This window comes from Panthera pardus, unplaced genomic scaffold (assembly GCF_024362965.1).
Source record: "Panthera pardus isolate Hobbes unplaced genomic scaffold, ASM2436296v1 HiC_scaffold_6, whole genome shotgun sequence".
In the NCBI taxonomy this organism is placed as follows: Eukaryota; Metazoa; Chordata; class Mammalia; order Carnivora; family Felidae; genus Panthera; species Panthera pardus.
The window spans coordinates 134,114,894-134,134,429 of NW_026526991.1; the positions used below are offsets into that span (position 1 = coordinate 134,114,894).

The 19,536-nt window shown below is 47.4% G+C and overlaps 1 protein-coding gene and 1 long non-coding RNA gene across 3 annotated transcripts in view; one reads left to right on the forward strand and one right to left on the reverse strand.

The window, feature by feature from the left end:
* Positions 1-13,169, reverse strand: part of TAF3 (TATA-box binding protein associated factor 3) — a 181,796-nt gene extending 168,627 nt beyond the window's left edge. Inside the window, exons 1-2 of one of the 2 annotated variants that reach the window (XM_019460838.2) lie at positions 12,807-13,169; positions 7,249-7,491 (exon numbers count right to left, since the gene is read on the reverse strand). In XM_019460838.2, the coding sequence (XP_019316383.2) occupies positions 7,249-7,491; positions 12,807-12,972 (409 nt within the window). In that variant the 5' untranslated portion in view covers positions 12,973-13,169. The remainder of the gene's footprint in view (positions 1-7,248; positions 7,492-12,806) is intronic. The other variant, XM_019460839.2, reaches the window with a different exon arrangement.
* A 115-nt stretch (positions 13,170-13,284) lies between these two features.
* LOC128774934 (uncharacterized) lies at positions 13,285-17,860 on the forward strand. The gene is made up of 2 exons (XR_008419472.1): positions 13,285-13,343; positions 15,834-17,860. It is a non-coding gene; the product is annotated as an uncharacterized LOC128774934 (long non-coding RNA).
* The last annotated feature ends 1,676 nt before the right edge of the window (positions 17,861-19,536 follow it).

Genomic DNA, 19,536 nt, shown 5'->3' on the forward strand with positions numbered 1-19,536 from the left:
GAGAATGAAATAAAACGAAGTGATAGAATATTGCTACCTTGCAACTCCTAAGGGATTAATGCTCGCACCGGGCATCAGGCATCAACCAACGCTGCTAACATCAAGCAAGTGAAAACGAGGCGTTATCAGCCTCCTGGCGAAGGAGCACAACGGTCCATGTATCTTGCCCAAAGTACTGAACCGGGGTCTGATTAATCCTCAGATTCTCGCTGCCAGTGTGCAAAAACACGCTGAACTGCGCTATGAGCACACGATCAGCAAAATCCACTGTGGGAAATCGCTCTGGTCAAATGACCCAGATTCCTCAACAAATAAATGAAATGGTAAGAAAAAGAAAGGGATTTGGCAGGGGCAAGGGTTGGGGGACCTGAAAGATGAAAAGAGACTGAAAAGGCACATAACATTTTAGGAGGAGGGTGAAGCAATTAACCTAAAGGACCTAGGGACACACATTTCACGGATAAAACTAAAGACAAGCAGGAAGTAATGCCTACAAGGGTAGCCCAGTGGTCACTTCTGGGGGACGGACGAGGGACTGTGACTGCAGTTGGGCACACAGGGTTGGGAGGAGCTTCTGGGGTAGTTGGCAGTGTTTCATGTCTTGAACTGGGACATGATTTATTTATTTTTTTTTTTTTTAATTTTTTTTTTTTAATGTTTATTTATTTTTGAGACAGAGAGAGACAGAGCGTGAACAGGGGAGGGGCAGAGAGAGAGGGAGACACAGAATCTGAAACAGGCTCCAGGCTCTGAGCTGTCAGCACAGAGCCTGACGTGGGGCTCGAACTCACGGACCGTGAGATCATGACCTGAGCCGAAGTCAGACGCTTAACCGACCAAGCCACCCAGGCGCCCCGAACTGGGACATGATTTAAAAGGTATTTGCCTTACAATAATTCATGAAGCTACCTCTCCCCCAAAAAAAGAGCAGGCAGGACAAAAAATTTAATTTAGGTCAGGGATTTAGGTAGTAATTGGTGATCTCAGTGAGGGCTGTTTCAAGAAAGGGATGGGAGCAGAAGTCAGACTGCAGCAGCTTGAGAAATAAATGGTAGGTGTCAGAAACAGAATTTTGACTTAAGGAGTCACAACGTCTCGCGTGAAAAGATCTAGAAGGATTCGTGTTTGTTAAACAAGATTACTCTTGGGAAACGGGAGTATAAGGAAAGTGAGCAGGACCTTTTATTTTAAACTTAATACACTTGGTTGGAGTGCCTGGGTGCCTCGGTTGGTTGAGCGCCTGACTCTCGATTTTGGCTCAGGTCACGATCTCACGGTTTATGGGTTTGGGCCCCGAGTCGGGCTCTGCGCTGGAGGAGCAGAGCCTGCTTGGGATTCTTTCTCTCCCCCCCCCCACCCCCCACCTCTGTTCCACCCCTGCAAGCATGCACTCTCTCTCTCTCTCAAAATAAATAAATAAATAAACAAACATTTTTTAAAAAACCCTTTAATATACTTGGGCAATAGTTAATTTTTCAACACATTTGTTACTTTTGTTAATTACTTTAAACTTGTAAACGTTATTTTTTGAAAGGACTTCATACTAAAACCAGGCACCTCTGGGGAAGAAGAGACACATCAAAAGGGCTCCAAATAATTTCTGAGGAAGAGTTTCATGGATGGAGATACTCCACCTTCAGGGAGGGGCGTATAACTCCCAACTCCTTACGTGTGGGCTGCACACAAGGCAACTTCTTGCCAAAGACGACAGCATGGAAAGGGGGAAGAGAGTAACTTCAAGGGGAGAAACTGCACAGACACTACCTCGGCCAGGTGATCAAGGTCAACACTGACACTGATAAATCATGTCCACAGTGATACAGTGTAATGACAATGGAGTCTTCCTCTCCAAAACTAGTAACCCACTCTGATCATGAGAAACACCTCGAATTCCAATAAAGGGGCATCCTATAATATATCTGACTGGTACTCCTCGAAACGGTCAGGGTCATCGAAAACAGGGAAAGTCTAAGAAAGTCACAGCCAACAAGAGCCAACAAGACATGACAATAAAATAATGGGCATCCCGGATGGGGGCCCTGGCACATAAAAAGGACGTTAGGTAAAAACTAAAGATAATGGATTTTAGTTAAGAATAATGTATCAATACCGGCTCATTGATTATAACAAACGTAGCACACTAACGTAAGAATAATAACAGAGGCGCCTGGGTGGTCGCTTAAGTGTCTGACTCTCGATTTTGGCTCAGGTCATGATCTCACAGTTCACGGGATCAAGCCCTGCACTGGGCTCTGTGCTGACAGCGTGGAGCCTGCTTGGGACTCTCTCTCCCTCTCTCTCCCCGACTTGCGTGTGCACACACATGCACACACACCCCCCAGTCAAGATAAATAAATAAATAAACATTAAAAAATAACAGGGGAAACTGGGTACAGGATATAAGGGAACTCTGTCCGTATCTTCTCAATTTTTAGGTAAATGTAAGACTATTCTAAAGAATAAAGTCGGGGCACCTGGGTGGCTCAGTCGGTTAAGCGTCCGACTTCGGCTCAGGTCATGATCTCACGGTCTGTGAGTTCGAGCCCCGCGTCGGGCTCTGTGCTGACAGCTCAGAGCCTGGAGCCTGCTTCGGATTCTGTGTCTCCCTGTCTCTCTGACCCTCCCCTGTTCATGCTCTGTCTCTGTCTCAAAAATAAGTAAAAAACATTAAAAAAAATTAAAAAAAAAAAAAGAATAAAGTCAACTTAGAAATTTTTAAAAATAGAAACCCTAGAAGCGGCAACAGTATAGTATCTTTACCAAGATTAAGTTCAGATGGATATGTTTCTTGCCATAACCAAAGCCCAGTAAATGGTTTCCATTTCTCCTGTCGTCACACAGGTATGCTGAATCCATCAACAGACCACCTAGAAGACTCTCACAGACCAGCTGATCTGGTCACCGCACTCAGAACCCAACAACGACTCCGGCAGAAGATGCTATTTTCAGACGCTGCTCAGCACAACAGAACAGGGAGCAAAAAGTTCGTTACTCATGTGAATCTGCAAATGTGTATGGCAAGCGGGGGAGAGAATGTTCTTGGATAAAACACAGGTACCGGCCATCAGAACTGTAACAGTCCAAGCGCAGTGTGCATTTAAAAAACATTTTCAAAGCGGTCTCATTTCTTTTTTTTTTTTTAATTTTTTTTTTTTAACGTTTATTTTATTTTTGAGACAGAGAGAGACAAAGCATGAACGGGGGAGGGTCAGAGAGAGAGGGAGACACAGAATCTGAAACAGGCTCCAGGTTCTGAGCAGTTAGCACAGAGCCCGACGTGGGGCTCGAACCCACAAGCTGTGAGATCATGACCTGAGCCGAAGTCGGACGCTTAACCGACTGAGCCAGCCAGGCGCCCCGAAAGCGGTCTCATTTCTAAACATCGAACTGGATACAGCAGGCAAAAACTCCCTCCGTATCATCTCCTCCTGCATCGTCTCCGTGCCACGGTCCACTCGCTCCTCAGCCAGGCATCCACCCCGGCCCAGCTCTCAGGTGTGCATTCCCTCGGCCCCTAAGCCCATGGTGAACGCTATTCTAGATTTATCCTGATTGCAGACTTACTTCACAAATGTGGGTCGCATTTCACCTGCAAACTGCTTAAGAGTCAGGAAGGTGAAATGGGAAGAGAGCTGCGTCACTGCTGCGTCTGTGTCTCATGTCCGATTCTATACAAATGACTCACAGAACCTGTCACTTAATCCTCGCGAGCGTCCACGAGGTAGATATTCCTAAGCCTATTTTACAGATGATGAACGGAAAGTTCCGAAAGGCACGGCGACCTGGTAAGACGATAAACTCAATGAGCAGCTGGGTGGCTCCCCGGGGCCCACGATGTCTGTACCAGCACCTGTCCCTACCCCTCACCAGGGCACCCCCCGCCGCGGCAGGCAGACAAGACGCTCCAATGCTTCTCCGCCACGAGCCAAGTCGAAGGGTCAGTAAGTGGGTCGTCTCCTGACAGTACTTTGCTAATGATATTTTACGACCAAAGTCTGGCCCTGTCTGTGGCTCTCAAGGAAAACAAACAAGCTGGTGAACAAGCATTATCATCCCAGGTGTGATAATAACGATCCCACCCTCTGCACCGCGAACCAGAATACTAGGGGCTTTCTAACAGGCTGTACCCGTGGGGAAAAGAAAGATTTCAGATGGTAAATGATTTATTAAATTGACTTGGGAGGCTATATTAAAAAATGGGAACTCTAGGACTGCATTTTATATCCCTTCCCTGAACAGGAGGAAAAGGTTTGATAAGCATCTTATTGTCCTGCCTGTCACTTATTGCAACCTTACGAACCATATGCATACCTCATGAATCAGCAGTATTTCTGCTCCTTGGAGAACGTGTAATTGTTGTTAGCTGAAAAGGGAGTGTTCACGGCTTATGCTATTCCTTTTTAAAATGTTTATAATTTCTCTTGCCTAAAACTTCAAACGAAGTAAGATTCTCTTCTTGCTTCAAATGATCCAGAAGAGAAACTCAAAAATTTACTGCAGTAATTTCAGATCGAAGTCAGTATCTAACATCCCTAACCACGAATCTCCTTGTGTATCATTTGCATGCTATGAAAATAAAACAAGCGGGACTAAGTACTTAAGAGTTGACTGTTATCAAAGTTCTGAGCTGAAGTTTCAGTAGTGAGCTTGATAGGACTTATTACATTATTAAAAATGACTCAGTAACTGTCTAAGTGAATAAACGCAGGTTATGCACGGACCGACGAAGAGCCTGAATCACGGATTAAGATAAATCAAACGTCCATCTGAGTCCACATTCTGTAAAAGGCCAGAAGAAACATTAAGCGATTTATTAAATAGGAGGTATAAGAGGAGACAGAAAGATACGTAAACCACAAAATGGATTTAGAAAGCTCCAAAAGGCACAGAGAAAATGGACGAGAAGGTTTTAAACGGAGAAGATAGTAGCTCCTGTTCAGAAACAGGCCAGCTGAGAGTGCACGGAAGTCCTGGCTGGCCAACCTTACCACGGATCCCCTGGTATGAAATCCACGATCACCCATCGTCCAGACAACCGCTAAGTACCAGTTACTTAGGCCAGCGCCGCTCCGTCAGTCTCCTCCTGTGTGACACCTTAACTTCTCTCCCAGCGCTGGATTACTGTTCGTGTTTTCTGAGCACAATTCCAAAGTTTGTACTTCGTGTACTTCTAAGTGGCCTTTCAGCTAGAAATTTCGGAGCCACTCAAAGATGACTCTTAAAGCACAAGAGGGCACATCGTGGATTAACAGCGCCGCTGTCACGAAGATGTCTAGGATGCTTAATCAATCACGCTGAGTGACAACAGCAAAGAAGGAAATTCCAGGCCTCCTTGATATTCACATCTGGGAGTGAAAATGGAACCCTCTGCAATCCAGCTACTAACCGGGCCTCTGCCCAAGAAACCCTCTTTTGATAATGTTGATACTGAAATGCATTTGTTGTATTTTTAAAGTAAACAAATATATGCTTAGAGAAGTTGTAACAAATACAGGCTTCTAAGATCAAAGACGCTGCCATAGGGAATGAGGGGTTTACAAGGACAGACTTTCCACGGGGGTTATAAAGAGTAAGATTCAAATACAAATAAATTCAAAGGTGAGGAGGAGACAGAATCTTAAACAGTTACTGAGGGAAGTTGGGATGACTGAGATGCATGTGTAGATTGCCAAGTTCAAGATTTAACTCAGTTCGAGAACATTTATGGAAGGCACGCTTTGTGTGATACTGATTGCGGTGAAACGGATTCCTGCTTTCAGTGGGTATTAAATCCCCAAGACCATGTGGTGGAGACGTGCTAAGCTGACAAGCAAAGTCAACTTCCCAAGCAACTCTTATCAGAAAACTATGACACCTCCCAGGGCGCCTGGCTGGCTCAGTCGGTTAAGCGTCCAATTCTTGATTTTGGCTCAGGTCACGACCTCACGGTTTGTGGGTTCGAGCCCAGGGAGGGGCTCTGTGGACAGAGCTGTCCGCTGTCTGAGGACAGCGAGGAGCCTGCCTGGGACTCTCTCTCTTCCCTTCTCTCTCTGCCCCTCCCCTGCTCGTGCTCTTTCTCTCCCTCTGGAAATAAACAAAAACTCTGAAAGAAAGAGACAGAAAGAGAGAAAGAGAGACAGAAAGAAAAGGAGAAAGAAAGAAAAGTATGATACCTCCCTATCCAAATTTTCACACGGCCGCAGCTAGCAGCAAGCACAGCTACGGTGCTTCATTCTCGACACATTTAATTACGGTGCCCGTGCTCGTCGGTAGGGCCGCCGCACCCAAGATCCAGAGTATGTGATGACGACGTACCAGCCCACGATAAATCTCTACGGTGGAGGGCCAGTTTTTGCCCAGTTCTTCAAATGAGGCAACGCTGACACACAGATTGTCAAACAGTTTAAAGCTAGCCCTGAAACAAACGGGGAACACTCCAGAATGCCATTGACGTGGAACAGGAGATTATGAGAAGTGAACTGTAAGAAAGTGGAACCTAAGGGCATTGCTGGTGGCAGGTAAAACGGTACAAGTGTAAAGGTAAAAAGGGAACGAACTGCAACTTTTCCATTTTTATAAGAAAAAGTATTGCGCATCGATCGACCTGCACAAGACCACGAACTACTTAGGTATCTCTTCAGAACCTCAGTGAGCCTACACGATCAACATGTAAAACCACGCAGGGTAAAAGGGGTTCTGCGATGATGAACTAGTCTGCCTCATTAGCTGTTACACTTTTTAGTCAAAAATTTCATACGGCCAAACAACACACACCTCTACTCATCGTTTAAAAATGGAGCTAACGCTGCGCGACACTAGTGAATATTCACTCACTCACTGTTCCCAGTATCATCCGACTCACATTTACGAAAATGAGGCGAGGAAAAGAACCGCCCCAATTTTCCTTTACGTTGCAGAGATTTTCTGACTTATTTAATACCCTGTTCCCATACACTGCATCTACCGAGAAGCTTCTCTCTGTGATCACATTCTGTTCTTCCCTACTTAAAATTTACGGAGGAAATAAACGCCTCATTAGACATAACCTTGCCCGTGCCATGGCTCTCCCTCATACCGCCAGTGCAAGTGTCTGTTGGCTTAAATGTCAGACCAATTTGTAAATAACCTTAAAATATTTTGATTACATTTCTAGAATTTATATGCTGGCATAGCATTTTATGGAATTCAGTCAGGAAAACTAAGAAGACTAAAAACCCATCAAGATAGTTAACAAATGTAGGAGTAAGAAACAAACAAGAAATCACAAACCTTCTTGTGAAGACACAATGGGTGGCATGTAATCAGGAATGTATTCTTTTCTTTCCTCTGCATCTTTACTTCCGGGTTGAGGAAATTGAAGTACATTGTTCTTACTGACAGGAAATGAAGGAATTTGATGTGGGAAAGTGACAGGTTCAATATTGTGAATATAGTCTTCTAGTTCATGAAGACTAACCCCCATAAGCTGGAAAGCTTCGCTGACATCATCCAAAATTGGGTCTGTCCGGCCATCTGGAACAAAGTCAAAAGCCATGCAAATTATTTCAAGAAAATTCCACGAGTATTGTTTTTTAAATATCAAGAAAAAGTATTACGTTAATATGTATCTCAGAGTCAAACACAGTACATATATTTAAGAGTTTTTGGAAAGAATTTAATAGATTTTAAAGAAAACCTCATACTGTTTACAGATTGGAAAGGTGATTCCTAAAGTCAGCTTGAAATCTGATCTGACCGCCAGATAATTCATTCTAACAGTCAGCTAGCACAGAATACATCATCGGAAGCACTTGACGGGGGAACAGTGGCTGACAAAATGCAAATGCTCAGTAAATGTTACTATTACTATTTTTCCATCGAACAACTAGCACCCCGGGCCAAGGAGATGTCCATTACGCTTTCACCACTGTTCACTGATGCCTCTCTGGAACCCAGCACAGTGGCCGGCATATAGTTGGCGCACAGTAAGTATTTGTGGGATGAACTACCCTGGTTCCTCCCCTCCCATCCCGGGCGTCACTGTCTCCGGTTTCAGCGACCCGCAGTCCGAGCGGTCCGGAAGCAGATGCTGGTCCTCCTGACTTATCATCAGAAGGTCAGGAATAGGCCCACCCCTACTACAATACCTATGTCGTTCGCCTCACTGCGCCGCGTCACGGACGGATTTTATCAGCTCACATCACAAGAAGGGTGAGCACAGTACATTCAGATACTTTGAGAGACAGAAAAAGATCACTCATATAACGTTTGGTGCAATATACTGTTATAACTGTTCTAATTATTATTGGTTATTGTTGTTATTCTTTTAATGTGTCTAATTCATAAATTAAACTTCATCACAGATATGTAGGTACAGGAAAAAAAAAACCCCAACATAGTATAAGCATAGGGTTCCGTACCATTCATGGTTTTAGGCATTCGTGGTTTTAGGGGGTCTTGGGATATATCCCCCGTGGAGGAGGGGAAACCACTGTTTGCCACTGAGTCAGGTTTTTAAATGCAAGAGAATTCACAGAAAACACTTATATCATAAAGATAATTTATATATACAATTTAAATGTCATTAAAAGACAAGATATAAAGTTCAGGTGAGGTTCACTTTACAAAAGTGGTTTATTTATTTATTTATTTTTACGGAAATCTATGATCACTTCAAACTCAGTATGTCTGAACTTAAATCATGCTGTAAAATGAAAGTAACCCAAAGTTCATAAAAACTTAGACACATGCTTGCTCGCGCCTACGAGAAAAGTTCTGGAAGGATATGCGTCCAACCATTAACAGTGGAAGGGGCTGAGCGCCGGGGCACAGGGGGAAGCGGGAGACTTTCCCTTCTGACCTCAAACACTTCTGTAGTCTCTGAATTCCGCTACAGGTAGGGGTTAGTTACTCCCATGATGCAGAAAACAGAAGGGATAAATAAAATCAACATTCATTCTTCCTCTTGACGACATGGTTAAGATGAGCTAACAGAATAGTCCTTCTATTCCTATGAAAAGCTTTCTTCTCCTCAGTCCAGAGAAAAATGGACATCTTGAATTTGTCCATATGCTTCGCAATTTCAACCCAGGGCCTTTCGGTTCCCCCCCAACCCCCCCATTTTGGGCCACGGATTTCAGAACTTTTTCTGTATCTCTATTCCTACCATCGCTCTCTCATTCAGCTTCCAGTTCTCGTCATGGAGTCTCTCTTGCACCTTGCACTCAGGGAGAGCGCCATCTTCTTAAAAGACCGCTCTTACCACACTGTTTCCGTCCTCGGAAGCATGCGGTGCTTCCCACCAATGTCTTCATTCCCTCACCGTCCCTCCCAAAGCGGATTTCACTCCGCTGTCCATTTTCCTGTAACACCTTCCTAGTGAACCGGCGACACGTGTCAGGCTGGCCACCTCCCTGGCCCCCCCATCACACTCCATCTGACCTGGATGTCCCAGGTTATGCTCTTCTCTGGCCTGGGGTCCGCTCCACTCCAAATCTCAGCCTTCCCGGAAGTAATCCTGCCCCAGCCCACGGCCCACGCCCACCTCTCCTTCACCTCAGTCCCTTTGCATTCACTGCCCATACCAGGCAATTGGTGAGTGACGAGTGCTAGTCCCGAAGGGTCATTCTGAAATATTCAGCACCTACTTTCAGTGCACACGCACATACTTAATCCATACTACGATGCACGGAGAAACATCTGCCCTGCGTGCTTTCAGAAATCATTACCTTAGGGAAATCTTAAAATGCATCATTCGTTGAATTAAAGGCAACTTCCGATCCTTGCTGTAACTTGAGAGTCATTTTTTAAAAAGGAGCGAACGCCACCAGTTTGTTTTGTCCACAGTCTGCACCCCTGTCTCCACCTTGTGGGCAGGGGCTGTGCCTTAGGACATCCAGGTCTGTAACACAGCGCTCAGTTCTTAGTGGTCCTCAGTCAGTGTTGTCAAAAAGACAAAGAGGAGTTAAAGGATTTAAAGAATACAAGACTCCATAGTGGTAACTGGAGGACAAAATCTGAGTTTAAAACTCAGTATAGGAAAAAGAACCTAACAAAAAGTCTGTAACTAATAAATATACCAGGGATCAGCATTGCTAATAAGCCACAAAACCATGATGGAGGATAATGAACCTGATAGTCACATTCTCACCAGAAGCAAGGAAACTGACTACACAAAGCGGGTAATTAGAAAAGGGGTTGACATTAACACAGGACAACGATTACTTGGTGACCGTGGAATACCTGGTTACTTACAACGCCAGCGCATGTTCTGGTTCTGTGTAGAAGGCAGGAAAGGCAGCTATGTATTCAGGGGATATTTTCATTACCCAAAAATACAGAACATCTGCCCTTATTTAGGGAACTTGGTAGCAAAAACTTAAGCTGGACTCCGCGTGACCGCAACAGTAGTCTCGCGGACCATGGAGAAGGGAGGGAGGGAAAAGAAGCGAAAGCCAGGAGGGTATTGTGCTGGCGGTGTATTGTCAAGACATGGGCGAAAGAGCGTTATTACTTCGCGGTTCCAAATTTAGATGAGAGGGATCAGTGAAATCAGGCATTCCCAAAATACATTACTTTGGAACTCAAAAAGTCAGGTGACTAAATAGCTATTATGGTAGTAGGTTATCAGTTCATTCACTTATTTCCTGGGTGCCTAGTAAATTATGGCACCATACTAGGTTAGAGAACACAGATGCAATAAATTTGTCGCCTGGGGAGAGGAAAGGAAAGGGTGAGAGAGAGAGAGAGAGACAGAGAGAGACAGAGAGAGACATAGATGATTACAAAGCAAGATGTTAACACACCGGAGTATGCACAGAATTATGGGAGCAGATGACATGAGTTTCTTAAATCGTGAGTGAGTCTCAAAACACAAGTAGTTTTGAGGGGGGCCAGAGGGGGGGGGGTGAAGGACACTCTAGGAAGCCGCACGCGTCTATATAGGAACGGATAGCTTAAAACGGTTTTGGATGAGGCCGGTGGCTCAGCACGGTTGAGATTAGGATAGCAGCAGATAAGAAAAAGCTGGCTCACAGAGAAAACCACATGCTGCTGAAGAGCTGTATTAGATTTTCAGCCTGTAACCGATGGAGTACCAATTAAAATATATATATATTTTTTAACGTTTATTTATTTTTGAGACTGGGAGAGACAGAGCATGAACGGGGGAGGGTCAGAGTAGAGAGGGAGACACAGAATCGGAAACAGGCTCCAGGCTCCGAGCCGTCAGCACAGAGCCCGACGCGGGGCTTGAACTCACGGACCGTGAGATCATGACCTGAGCCAAAGTCGGATGCTCAACCGACTGAGCCACCCAGGCGCCCCGTAATGTTTATTTTTGAGACAGAGAGAGACAGAGCATGAGCAGGGGAGGGGCAGAGAGAGAGGGAGACACAGAATCTGAAACAGGCTCCAGGCTCTGAGCGGTCGGCACAGAGCCCGACGCGGGGCTCGAACTCACATACCGTGAGATCGTGACCTGAGCCGAAGTCGGACGCCCAACCGACGGAGCCACCCAGGCGCCCCACCAATTAAAATATTTTTAAGAATGACACGCGTAGGAGCGCCTGGGTGGCTCCGACGGTTAAGCGGCCGACTTCCGCTCAAGTCATGATCTCGCGGTCCGTGAGTTCGAGCCCCGCGTCGGGCTCTGTGCTGATGGCTCGGAGCCTGGAGCCTGTTTCCGATTCTGCGTCTCCCTCTCTCTGACCCTCCCCCGTTCATGCTCTGTCTCTCCCTGTCTCAAAAATAAATAAAACGTTAAAACAAATTAAAAAAAAAAAATGACACGTGCAGATGTGTGTTGGGGACGGCTTGTTGCGGTCGTACCGTGGAAGCTGGAATGGAATCTGGGGCCTAAGAAGCAAAGCGTGTCTGCGGGTCTCAATCCTCCAGTCTCAGAAGGAACCACCTTGAGAAAGCACAACATCCCAGGGAACGCGTGACTCAGTTCTCCAGCTTACCACTTCGGGCAATGACCTGAAAATGAAGTGGCTGGTACTTCCCCCTACACACACACTTCATTTCACATCAGTGAGATGTGGTTTCTGTTAAATACTCCGAATTATTAAACGCCATCAGCTATAAATCCTGCCACTCACTTAAAAAAATAAAATAAAATAAACACTGCAGCCCAGACTATCTGGGGACCCTTGTCAATCGCCTGCGTTCCCTCTACCCCACTTGGATAACCACTGACCTAAAAACATAAAGGAGGAAATCGATGAGTAACGGAGAAGTGAGTGAAAGTTAATCGAAGTGAAACTGACAAAGGTGGCCTTGGGAAAGCGAGCGCAGAGATGCTCTCTACGAAACGGGCAGATACCGAAAGGAGAGGCAGTGTCCCCAACGGAGCAGAGCTGTCAACGAGTATGTGTTGTTACGAGCTGAAGAATGGCTAGCCTTGTAAGAAACGGCCGGTAGACGGAGCGCCTGTGACAACTAGTTGTAGTAGTTTGCGGGCAAGGGAGGAGAAGGACCAAAGTAAAGGAGGCTGCGAGGCATTCTGGAGGTGGTTCTACACGCAGCAAAAACGAGACGGTGAGGAAAAGACCGCTGCTGGTTTCCGACCAGAGAGGAGGTGAGGGAGGGCGTGGAGCTGAGAGCGGGGACAGGGGTCCCGGCTGGAGGCGGGAAGTTAGTGGAAGAGGGAGAGGCACCACAGCGATGACTGGAGTTTCCAGGGGGCAGCGGAACCCGAGGGGCGTCAGAGGCCGAGAAAACACCCGATCTCGGGGTAGGGGGACAAGCACGAACATCTCGGAGACGCTGAGATAGAGAAGGGAAGACCGGAGGTGTCACTCGTGACTGGCCAGAGGCAGCCCTCCCGCACCCAGCCCGGTACTCACACAGCTCAGAGTACCGATGGCAGCCCCGTCCCAACTGCTGCAGATAGCGCTGCAGCACGTCCGTGAGGAGGTGGCAGGCGCTGAGTTGCACCGAGTCCCAGCCCAGCGCCTGGCAGATCTGCGCCACCGAGACCCTCAACAACGACCTGGAGTAACTCTCGCACATCCCGCTCCGTGGACTCCACCGCAGCCCTTGCTGCCACTCTCTCCACCCCCACCGCCTAACCTTAGCAGAGCCCTCGATTCATCCTCTAGGGCCCCCGCGGCGGGGAAATCGTCCCCCCGACCCCTGGCGACCACCTCAAAGCGCCAGCAGCACGGAGCGCGCCAGCCTGAGAGCCGCCATTTTGGACTCGCTCCGCCTCCCGCTGGACGGTCGCCGGGGCGAGGCAGCACTAGTCGAATGCTGAGCGCGCCAATGAGGAAGCTCCGCCCTGTTGGAGCAGAGCGATGGTGTCGGGAGCGACTGTCGGGCCTGGGAGGATGCAGGAAACGGCTCGTGCTGAGCGCAGGTGGAGGAGGCGCCCGAGGAGGCAGGTGCTTGGGGCCTTCCCGGGTGGGCTCGCTTGGAGGGGAAGGGAGAGGGGACAGTCAGTGGTTTAGGGGCGAAAGAGGTACTCAGGATAGGAAATTGAAATCCGAGTGTTAGAGAGAAGTGGGAACCCGAGAGGTTGTGAGTGCAGCAGGGGCGGGATTTGGAGCGTGGGAACTGAAGTGCTCCCCCAAATGCAGATCTGATCCGATCTGATCTTGCCTGTGCTGATGCTTACCACTGTACAGGCGAAATGAAGTCCCTGCTGCTCGGAGATTAGAGTCAGGCGAGCGAGACTCTAGCGTCGGTGCAAAATTTAGGAGAGCACCAGAAAACTGAAGATCAGTCATTATTTTAATATAGTATTTTTTTAAAAGCCAAACGACTGCCCCCCCCCCCCCCCGAATTCCTGCATCACTCGCCTCATTCTCATCCCACCCCTGGGTCCAGTACAACTCAGTTGCCTACACAGTCTGAACAAGTACCTTAAATCGATGAAGCAGAGATTGGGGGAGACATTGGGGGAATTGTTGCCTACCCCAGACCCTTCTCTCAGCCCCAGCCAAGTGTTTGCCCTATCTCTTCAAATTGCCACAAATCGGGACTTTGTGATAAATATCTCGAGTTGTAAATGTTAGGTATACGTGTCTGAAGTTTTAATTTGCAAGCCAAACGAATCCCACAGTGAAGCCATATTCAGCCTGTGGGTAGCCAATTGTAATGGCTGATCCAATGGCCTCTTAAATATGCCCTTTTGTGCTCCCCACCCACTTCAAGCTTCTGGAGTGTTCCTTCCTCCCTTCCCCTCATCTCCTCTGTATTTCTCTGTGAGTTTCTTTATTCTTATACCTGGCACAGTGGATTTAGTATTTGAGTTTATGCACCTTTCCCAGTAAATTGTGTTTCTGAGTGGTTCTACATTCTCCCTACGGGGAATATTCCAGAACTTTGAACATAATGGATACTCGATTTTTAAAAGTCTTGAAAACACAGTCGAGCCAAAAATGTGGTGCTTCAGCCAAATGACAGTTCTGCAGAGAACTGCTCGGTGGCAGGGTGCCTATAATACCTTTTCACCGACACTTGCGTCTTCAAGATTATCAGGGACCTTTTGGATACTAACTCTATGGGACACTTTGAAGTCCCATACTTGGCTTGACGGCCTTACTTGACCATTTTGTAGCCATTTGATAGTGTTGGACACTACTTTAATTTTGAAACTCTCTTCTACCTTGGATTTCACAACACCTTGCTCTCTTGCTGACCCTCCAGAAGTATTGAAATTCTGGATACTCCTCTACATCTCTGTGTTAAGACCCCTCTTCATTTGCCTGTGTGTGTGTGTGTGTGTGTGTGTGTTTGTGTTCAACTCCTTAATCTTTTATTTCAGAAAATTTCAAACTATAGAAAAGTCTAAGCACAGGTATATACTTCACCTAGAGTCATCAGTTGTTAATGTTTTGTTACATTCACTATATACAGGTACACACATGCTTTTCTTTTTTCAGAACAGTTTGAAAATAAGTTGCAAACATCATCACACTCAATCCAGAAACACTTCAGCTTTTATCTCTGCAAGGCAAGGACATTCCCCTACATACCCATATGTCACAGGTTCAGTGCTTCAGGAAGTCATTTCTGAGTGGAGGTCAGCTGGCAGGTTTATTAAGGAGTGCTCCTGGGATCACCCCCTGTGCAAGGGGAGGGGATTGCAATCACGTTCAGGGAGACCTGGGCCAATCCCAGGGGAATTCTAACGCTGGGTTGGTGTTTCAGATCTGTCATGAGTTGGCACAAGGGGGCTGGGTCTTCACGTTACCATGTTGATAAGTTATTGTATGAGGGCTGCCCCGAAAAGGGTGTGTGATTTTGGGCAAACGTGTTCTCTCCTGAGGCAATTCAGGGAAATATCAAGTCCTTCATTCCTGCGGGGATCCGAGCAGCACATAAGATTCAGTCCTGTCTTGTCCTAGTATGTTCGGGCTACCATAACAAAATACTACAAGGTGGGTAACTTACAAACAACGGAAATTGATTTCTCACAGTTCTAGAGGCTGCAAGTCTGAGCTCAGGGTGCAGGCACGGTTCTCTTCTGGGTGGCGGACTTGTGGGATCCTTCCAAGGTGGCCGGGGCAGGGGAGCTCTGTGGATCTCGTTTATGATTGCACTAATCCCATTCCGGAGGGCTTCACCGTCGTGACCTCATCACCTCCTAAACGCCCCACCTTCTGACACCATAATGAGCGTAACGATACCCAGTGTGTGAGCCTGGGGGCAGCACAAACATTCAGCCCGTAGCCACTTTGTGCTGGGAGATCCACTTCTTGGTGTAAGCGTGAGGAAGTCCCCCGGGGTACCAGAAGGCCTCTTTTCCTAGGAAGAACGTAAAAGAGGAAGGACGGAAGGCAAGTCACAGCACCTACTGCCACAGCAGTGCCCCGTGGTACTTACCGATGTCCTCCTCTACCGTCTGTTTTCCATTCTCATGCCTTCAGCTGACGCCACTCCTGGACTTGGCTTTCCTCGCGGCATGACCCAGACCGTCATCTGCAAGAGGTCTGAGCCCCTTGTTTCCACGCTCTTTTCAGACAGTGCCTGCTTAACCTGTCCGTCGCCCATCGACACTGGGCAAGAGGGAGTACCAAGAGGCGCCCAACCAGACCACTTGGGTGCCAAACATTCCTCCTTGCTGCCCACCGTGTGCCTGCAGCGTGGCCTCCTGATGACCAGGGTCAGTCACTCTTACCTGCACGACTTCTCTCTCTGCGTGCCGGCCCCTCCGTCGCTCAAGTGCCCGGCTGGCAACTGTAGCTAATATTTCGGTGGGACTCCTGCTGTGTCCCATGGTGAGGGCATGCCCCCTTTTACAAATTAGAACTATCAACCTGGAGCAGCCAGAGTTGCAGGGACAAGAACAGTTTCCCAGGTGGGTCACTGAAAGAGTTTTATTTGTAGGGGCCAAACTGTCAAAATGATGCATGGAGTTAACAATGGAGGTCACTGGCCCTGCATTCTTTCAGGGCCTTAAGGATGCCACTGATTTCTGCCATCCCCTTCCCCCGGAGCCGCAGGGCCAATCTCAAAAGCTTGCTTCAGCCTTCCCGCTACCACAGTTGTGACGCCACAGGCCAAGGAACCGATGTGGAGGTTGTGCCCACCTCCCTTGACGTCTAATCTAACTACACATTGAAGAATCAGGGAATTGACCGTTGATGGGGTCCATCAACCCCGGGACCCGATACTTCATTTATTATTGGGCCTCGTCTGCCCCCACTCTGACAGAGGCCCACAGTGACTCTGCATCTCCTGGTTTCGGCCTCGGCTCAGTCCCCACGTTCAGCAGTCCTCAAAAGGTTTGAGCATTCCCTTTCTCCAGCAGACAGTTCCTTGCGTAAATGGCTGTCGGTTCCTTTGCGGGAGGGGTCGGGGAATCCTCATCCTCTCCATTTGGTGTTGGCAGGGTTTTGCCTCCCGCAGACTCCACAGTCTCAAGCTGAAAACGGCCTCCGTTCCAGACGTTGGCCAAGGAATCATGGCTGCTCTTCAGGGCGACTGTCCTCAGCCACCTGATTATCTATCCGTGAATTCCTTTGATGGTACAGATTGAGGACTAACCCACCGGGGCTGCCCATCTGTTTCACCCACCGGTGTTCTGTGAACCATCTCTAAGGCTCACCAGGTGAACCTTCCTCCCCGACCCCTCGACTCGTTCACAATATGCATAAGCACAGCCCTGTTGTGTCCACATTGCTTGAATATCTGAACACCGATACATCATACCAGCTTGTTTCTACTTTATGCCCCCCCCCAGTTCGCTGCTGGTAAGAGTTTTACAACCTGCACGTTCCCAAACTACCTACTTTGTGCCAGGGGCTTTTCGTGCTCCAGCTGCTATCAGTGCGGAGGTCTTCATGGCCAGCCGGGTGGCCGATCCAGCTCCTAACTCCTGTCTTGGTATCCCCTCCCCCAACCCCTTCCAGTACAAACTGCCCCAAGTGGGACTTTCCAGGAAGCAGCCACCGAGGTGCAGATTGCTCTGTAGGAGTGCTCTTGGGATCGGGACCTGGGAGGGGAAGAAGGTAGGGTTGGGGGAAGAGAGACATTGTCTGAGTTCAGGCAAGGCGGACTGGCTTTGTACTCCCACACTGAGCGGGCACTGGGTGTGGGCCGCCCAGGAGGGAGGGGGCTGTGACCTTGGGCAGGGCAGTCTCTGGCTGAGGCAATTCCAAAGAGGGTTAAGTCGTTGAGGATGGTGTTCCAGAAGCTGGGGGAACACATCCCTTAGTCCTGCTGGGGGGTCTGGGGGGGAGGGGCATCGCACCTTGCATTACATCACGTTCCCATTGTCACACGCAAAGAAACTCCTAGTATTAGTCAGTATCGAGTGCATATCGAGACCTTCCCATGGTCCCCAAATGCCTTTCCTAGCTTTTTTTTAGTCCAGAAACTAATTAAGAATCACTCATTGCATTTTGTTGTCATCTCTAAAGTCTTTTTCAATAAGAGCAGTCCCCCACTTGTCTGTACGACTTTCATTTATTTATTTATTATTATTTTTTTGGTCTTTTTGACAACATTTTTGCAAAGTCTAGGACTTTTTTTTTGGACGGTTATTTTATAGAATGTCTTGCAGTGTTTGGTTGTTTTCTCACCCGATTACATTCAAGGTAAACCTTTTTGGCAACAATATTCCTCCGCGGGTGATCTGTACTTTCTGCCCTGGTAACAGCAAGGGTCATTTTGTGCCATCACGAGTGACAAAGTCTGGTCATTTGTAAAGGTAGTATCTACCAGTCTCTCCATTGTAAGACATCTTTTTTTTTTTTTTTAAACTTTGAGATTAATAAGTAATCTATAAGGTGATACTTTGAGACTGTTTGAATAGCCTACTTCTCCACCTTTCACTGCTTTGTTATACAAAGCGGTGATTTCTCTGTAAGTTTCCCTCATTTTTTCTAGTACAGTATTAGGATGTGCTGAGAGACTGATTTGTATTCACTGAGTTAGAATCTCTTAACCATTATTATTCTCTGCTGCTTAAATTGTCCCATGTTTGGCCAGCAGAGGCCGGGTTCAGGCCACTTGCTGTGTCCTTTTAGCACGCCCCTGTCATTCATCGGGGGTTTCCTTACTTCGTGGCACGAGTTTCCAGGCTCACCTGACGCTTTTCCCAGCCCTAGACTTGGAATCAGTCATCTCTCTAAGGGGCTCTGGTTCTTCTTAGTGATGAACAGTATTTAGAAACCAAGATATGGGTTCTACCTGACCTTCATTACTACAGGGAATGTCATTGCTTCAGGGGCCCTTTAGTGGAGAAAACCAGAAAATACGAGTATTTCCAAAGTCTTAAGTCCTTGCTGATGCCTCTGATTCAAATCCCTAACTACATATTCCTTACCTCCTTCCCAGCTCATGTGTCTCCCTCCTCCCCAAGTGAGACAGTGGTTACAATTGTATCAAATGTTTGCTTTCTCCTCTAATGCCTTTGCCTACTTTTTAAGTATTTGTCCTCTTTTTATATGATTCACCCCATTGATTTTCATGGTTATATAAAAGGGTGACTCCCCGATATAAGTTTATCCCCAATCTTTCCCGAGTTTCAGACTAGTGTAACTCACTGCATCTAATCTCCATTTGGATCTCCCACATACAACTCAAATTTAATTAACGTTTGATAGATGCCCCCAGCTCAACTCCTCCTTCCCTCTGTCCTTGGCCGTGCACTTCAGAAGGGCGGCTTCTACCCTCATCCCATTCACTGATAAATGCCCCACAGATGGCATAGTATCTAGCAGGTAGTCAGTGCTGGGTGAATAAATGCCTTCTGAACAATTCATCGTGCGACAGTGGATATAGAATTAGAGCATAACTCTGTGTTTATACTAAAAATCCCTGCATTATATACACTTGAAGACAGTGAAATTTGACCGCCTTCGAGTTTTCTCTAGATGAAGTCATTATCTCGAGAGTGGATTTGAGGGGAGACCCAGCGGTGCTAAGGAAACAGCACTTCCTGCGAGAGCTGCAGCAGAGGGAACCAGGGGTGGCTGCCGTCTCTAAGAACAGGGTGTGTGCCGGTCTGCTGACCCACGAGGACCCAGGAGCCGAGGACTGAACTTTCATCCTGAAAGCAGGGCTCTGACTCACTCTGGGGGCCCTGGTCCTGGCGGAACGCGGAAGAACCGGGTACCGGGGGGC